The sequence below is a fragment of the Jaculus jaculus genome, chromosome 1 (assembly GCF_020740685.1).
Source record: "Jaculus jaculus isolate mJacJac1 chromosome 1, mJacJac1.mat.Y.cur, whole genome shotgun sequence".
NCBI classification, from domain to species: domain Eukaryota; kingdom Metazoa; phylum Chordata; class Mammalia; order Rodentia; family Dipodidae; genus Jaculus; species Jaculus jaculus.
In genome coordinates this window covers 33,765,069-33,771,068 of record NC_059102.1, presented here as the reverse complement: position 1 = coordinate 33,771,068, position 6,000 = coordinate 33,765,069, and the positions used below count along the sequence as shown (strand labels likewise).

Genomic DNA, 6,000 nt, shown 5'->3' with positions numbered 1-6,000 from the left:
ACGTGCCTACTGGCTTGGCGCCTCTAGCTCGCAATCCTTCTGCAGGAGTCTGTTGTAATGAAATTTAGGAGGGCCCTCGACTCTAAAATCGCCGCCCCAAAGACCTAGAGTCCTTTCCAGTTTTCATGGTGTTTGAGAGACAGGTGCGGCACTTGGTCGCCATCTTGCCATCAAATGCCTGGCATAGTCGCCACTGGCGTCTTTCGGTAACCACGGCGACACCCGCGTGCCTCCCTCCCTCCCCCACTCCCGCCTTGCATCCGTAGCAGCTGGAAACTACAGTTCCATCAGCTGATTTCCTCTCCTGGCAGGCTAGCGGTCTGGATTAGGCTGGCCCGCAGCCGCGACCCCGCGCAGTGATCGGCGGGAGTTGCGGTTCGCAGCGGGTCTTCGCCTTCGGCTGCACGACCCTGAAGAACTACAAGTCCCGGGAGCCCGCGGGCGGCGCGTGCGCAGAGCCGCCGGTGCGCCTCGGGGAGCGGGCGGGGGGGGGGCCCTCGGCCCGTGCTGGAGAGGTAAGAGAGGGCGGGGGCAGGAGGAGGAGGAGGCGGAGGCGGGATCCGGGCGCTGCGTTGGCTGCGGCCTGGCACCAAAGGGGCGGCCCCGGCGGAAAGCAGACCCAGTGGCCCCGACGATTATGGACCCGGCGGAGGCGGTGCTGCAGGAGAAAGCGCTCAAGTTTATGGTGAGGATGCCCTGCAGGCCGGGGATGCGCGGGGGCCAGTGGCGTTGGCTTGCGTCGCTGAGCTACGGGCCTGGGTCGTCCGGCCACCGCGGGGAGGGGGCGGTGGGTCTCGGGGTTGAGGCCCGCCACCCGGGCGGCGGGAGGGGATGGGATCACGGCTCGGGGGAGGAGGCTGGGGGTTGCAGAGGGGACCCTGAGGTGGGGGCAGCAGCTCCGCCATCTTGTGGAAGAGAGGCCAAGTGACAGCGGGAGCTCATTCGAGGAGGGGGCTCCCGGCGGCGCGCGGGCCCCGGAGGGACAGGGGCGTGGGGACAGTTACTGAAGCGCCGAGGAAGCCGGGTGGAGAGACGCGGTGAGGCCGCTGCCAGGGTCCTGCCGGGTGTCAGGGTAAGGCCCTGGAGAGGAGGTGCATTATGGAGTGGGAAATACTGGGGAGCTCAGCTGAATGGGGAGACGGGTGCTGGGAGCGGTGGGGGAACGGATAAGGCTGGATGCAGGTGGGCTTAGCAAGGTGGAGGAGGGAGGCTTGTAGTTTTGAAGAATGAGCAAGCCTTTGACTAGAGGGGTAGGATCCCAGTTTCCCCAAACTAATGTTAAACTCTGGAAGGGAAGATGCCTTACTTATGAAGATAAGGACTCAGATCTGGGGTTTGGTGACAGTCCCTGGGAGAGGAAGAAGACAGTGTTGACTGTGAGCCAGAATTACAAATGCCAGGAAAGGGATACCTGCTCTAGTTTGAAAAGAGAGGCAAAATGAATTTGTAGTTAAGAACAAGGTGATGGAAGAAACGTGGGTGTAGGTAATGGGGGCAAAGTTAGTAAATATCCTATGATAGGGTGAAACACAGCAAAACACACCTTAAGTAGTGAGGTAGTAAAATGTGGAGGCCAGGTGCTCGATCACTTCCTGGGAGAGGAAAGGCCATGAAGAAATGGTAAGAGTCGTGGAGAAAGTCAAGATATGAAAAGGGAGGTTATAGGCAGTGGGGGAGGTAGTCAGGATTGGTGGTACCTGGGAGTTTTAGTTTGAAGCACAGGGTGAATGTAGATTGGATTTGGTGGGCCTGGTTAACCCCCTGAACCCTGGTTATATAGTGCTTTTCTCTTGTTAAGCTTTTGCTTGGCAGACTTGATTAGTCTGATATTTGATGCTTTTAATCTAATACTTCTTGTATATCCTAGGTGTAAACCAGTCTCTGGTTACAGCTAAAGAATGACGGATTGCATAGATTTCTAACTTAGCAGGAGGTCTTAGGGACACTGATGCTATTTGCAGTCAAGTTTCATTTTTTTCAGAAGTCATTGTGACCTATCATTCCAAACTATTCCTTTGTTAGTTGTGTTTTATGTCTTTGCTTAAAATGCGATAAATGAAAGAAACAAACACTAACCTAGTTCAATTTAGGCTTTAAACTGCTTTCCCCCTTTTTTTTTCAAAGTAGGGTCACGCTCTAGCCCAGGCTGACCTTGAGCTCAGTCTGTAGTCCCAGGCTGGCCCTGAACTCACAGCGATCTGCCTACCTCAGCCTCCCAAGTGCTAGGGTTAAAGGTGTGAGCCACCATGCTTGGGTAAATTGCCCATTTATAAGAATATTTTTATAGAAGCTGGTCAAATTTAAAGCTTTATTTTATATTAATAACTTCAAAAACACGTAAAGGTCAAGTGTGTCATTAATAAAATTCCAATGGACCTGAAGACATTTTTTTGAATTTCTGTCCACTGTTGAACTTCTAAAATATTAGCAGACCTCAACACTGGCCCTGGTAGCTCACACTTGTAATTTCAGCTCTTGGGAAGCTGAGGAAAGAGGATTGCCATGAGTTCAGGGCCAACCTGGACTACAGGATGAGACCTTAATAAAAACAAACAGAAAAGCTGGGTATGAGATCTGGGGTTGATGGCGCACGCCTTTAATCCCAGCACTCAGGAGGCAGAGATCAGAGGATCACCGTGAGTTTGAGGCCACCCTGGGACTACATAGTGAATTCCAGGTCAGCCTGAGCTAGAGTGAGACCCTACCTCGAAAAACCAAAAAAAAAAAAAAAAAAGTTGGGTCTGGTGGTGAGCTCCTGTCATCTCAGCACTTGGGAGATGGAGACAGGAGGAAAGGAGTTCAAGTCTAGATTTGTCTACCTGCATAGCTAGTAGGCCAATGTGGACTACATGCAACCTTGTCTCAAAACAAAACAAAACACTTCGAAATTATGGGGAGGGGATTAGAAGTAAGTAAAAATTGTATTATCACTGCAGCTAGCATTTAGATATGTCAGAAAAGTGCTTAGTTTTGTTTGCCTGTTCTCTTAGAGGGTTGACTCTCAGTGCCAGCCTCAATGTCAGATTTGTGGAATAATGTGATTTACATATCATAAAGAGACATTGTGAGATCATCCTTTACTCCCCTTCAAAACTCAGCCTTAGGGATATTCTGAATTAACTTGATCTCAGCTTTGTACCAGTGAGTTGGGTGTTGATAATGGCCTCCTGATTGAGTTAAGACGACTTGGAGATGGCTAAGAAATAGTTTGCAGCTTTGGGGCACCACACATTATTAAATGTTGAGTCAGTGTCCACAGGGAGAAGCCAATTTTTTTCCTTTAATTTTAGTTACTTTCACTTTTGACCTTGCCTGCTTTTGTGGCTGCTATTTGAGAATAGCCCAACTGGAAGAGGGTCACCAAGAATGACACCTTAATGAGAGAAGCAGAAAACGGAGACTTAGAGAGTTGGTATCCTGTTTCAGCTCAGTAACAGCTTTATTATGAATCTGAGTAAGTCACAACATCCTCTTAGTGCCTTTTACTGTGCTATAACATGTCTGTTTATTCAGAGTCAGTTTTGAGACAGGGAAGATATTTGAGTTTGCATCAATAATTAGTGCACAGTGCACAATGGAAGGGTATCATTTCAATCAGATTGGAAACTTTTTTAGTATTTGCCTTGTTTTGACTTTTCCCTCAGCTACTAATGACAACATTGGTACAAATACCTTGCTTTACACAATTAAATTTAAAAAAAAAATTTTGAGAGAGGGAGGGAAGGTGATAGCGATAGGGAGAGAGAGAAAAAGAGAATAAGGATGGGTGTGCCAGGCCTTGCTGCAGCTGCTAACAAACTCCAGATAATGAACTCCAGATGCATCTGGCTTTACGTGGGTATTAGGGAATCAAACCTGGGTTGGCAGGCTTTGCAAGCAAGTAACTGCTGAGCCATCACTCTAGTCCCAAAACTTTTTTTTTTTTTTTGAGGTAGGGTCTCACTCTGCTGGGATTAAAGGCATGTGACACCACACCCAGCTTTAAACATTTTAAATGTAAATCTGGCATGGTGGCTCATGTCTCTAATCCCAGCACTTGGGAGGCTGTGGAATGAGGATCACCGTAAGTTTGAAGCCAGCTGGGCTAGAATTTTTTTTTTTTCTGCTTAAAATTTGTTTAGAATACCAACATGAAGGTGGCAATGTGGCATAATGCATAGTGCACTGGACTTCTAGAATGTCAGCATGAAATGGATACTCTCATAAATTTATCACATTAATGTGCTTTGCTCAGGGCTTTTACAATTAATGTTAACGGGACTGCTAATTCAGAGTTAGCCATAATTCACACATCATCTAGACTTAAAGCTTGCCCTTGGTCTTGTGAGAGGTAGTGGAAGCTGATTGTTTAACTTCTGAAAACTGGTAATTAATGAGAAAGTAATAGTTGAGTTGAATAATCTATGTGCTGATGTCCATTCAGCTGGAGAAGTCCTCAGTGATCTTTTCTAGTATTTCCTTGGTTAATGAAAGTAGAAACCTCAGAAAAGAAAGGGAACTGGAAGAAGAGCTGAGCAGGTAAATGAAAATAAATAAGGAATGTAGGCCACATGTATTTATTTAAGATTGTATGGTGGGTAGAAAGGGAAGAAATTGATGTGTATTTTGAAAAATAGGTAGAATAAATGCATTTAAAAAAATATTGACAATTTTTACACACACATGCAATGTATTAAAATTTTTTTTTGTTTATCTTTATTTATTTATTTGAGAGCAACAGGCAGAGAAAGAGAGAGAGAGGGGGAGAGAGAATGGGTGTGCCAGGGCTTCCAGCCACTGCAAACTAACTCCAGACGCATGCGCCCCCTTGTGCATCGGGCTAAAGTGGGTCCTGGGGAATCAAGCCTCCAACCAGGGTCCTCAGGCTTGACAGGCAAGCGCTTAACCGCTAAGCCATCTCTCCAGCCCCACAGAATGTATTTTGATCATAATCACCTGATATTCTTTCACAGCTGTTTCCAAAATCAATTGGAAGACCACTTGAATCTCAGATGAAGTAATTTTAAGACATACAAATATTTTTTTCTGGGATTAGCAGTTAAAGGCACTTGCTTGCAAAACCTGATGACCCAGGATCAGTTCCCCAGTGCCCACATAAAGCTTCCAGACACACAAAATGGGATGCATCTGGAGTTGGTTTGTAGCGGCAGGAGGTTCCAGAACACACATTCACTCTTTCTCTCTGCCAAATAAAAGTATTTAAAAGACATATTTTTATTTAAAAGACATCTTTTTAAAAAAAATTTAATTATTTATTTATTTGAGAAGGAGAGCAAAAAAAGAGGCACTGAGGGTAGGGAGAGTGAAAGAGAGAGAGAGAGAATGGGCACTCCAGGGCCTCTAGCCATTGCACACAAACTCCAGATGCATGAACTACCTTGTGCATCTGGCTTATGTGGGTCCTGGGGAATCAAACCTGGGTTCTTTGTCTTTGTAGGCAAGCACTTTAACTGCTAAACCAACTACTCAGCCACCAAATACTTTTTATAAAGAGCTGATAAGTGAAGCAGCAAACAGGTAAATATTGTCAGGTGTAATGATGCATATTTGCCATTCCAACACTTGCAAGGGATAGGCAGGTATATCATGAGGTCAAGGCCAGCATGGGCTACAAAGTGAGACCTTGTCTCAAAAACCAAAAAAGCAAAAGTGTTGCTGTGTAACAAATCACCTTGAAAATTTATTTATTTAAACATTTTTTTAAAAAATCAATGCATTAACTTTTCTTCAATTGGAAGAGTTTTCCTGTTTACTTGATGTTGACTGGGGTGCCCACATAGCTGGAATTCACAGAGGCTGCATTCACATGTCAGAGAGTTTAGATAAAGCTCAAGACCTTCAGTTCTCTATACAAGCCTCTCCTTGGTTTCCTTAAAGCATGGTGGCCGTGCTCCAAGAAGGAGTATTCCAGGAAATAGAAGGTAGAAACTGCCAATGTTCTTAAGTGGTGGATTTAAAAGTCCAAGATTGAAAAAAAAACTGAAAAAGAAAGTCTAATAA

At 45.8% G+C, this 6,000-nt stretch overlaps 1 protein-coding gene across 6 annotated transcripts in view; it reads left to right on the top strand.

The window, feature by feature from the left end:
- Positions 1-561: 561 nt before the first annotated feature.
- The window catches only part of Btrc (beta-transducin repeat containing E3 ubiquitin protein ligase), a 211,122-nt gene continuing 205,683 nt past the window's right edge, over positions 562-6,000 (top strand). For 3 of the 6 annotated variants that reach the window (XM_045149718.1, XM_045149707.1, XM_004659429.3), the window contains exon 1: positions 564-685. In XM_045149718.1, coding sequence (XP_045005653.1) covers positions 638-685 — 48 coding nt within the window. In that variant the 5' untranslated portion in view covers positions 564-637. Of the gene's footprint in view, positions 686-1,051; positions 1,073-6,000 lie in introns of those variants that run through there. The other 3 variants (XM_004659430.3, XM_004659432.3, XM_045149715.1) reach the window with 3 other exon arrangements.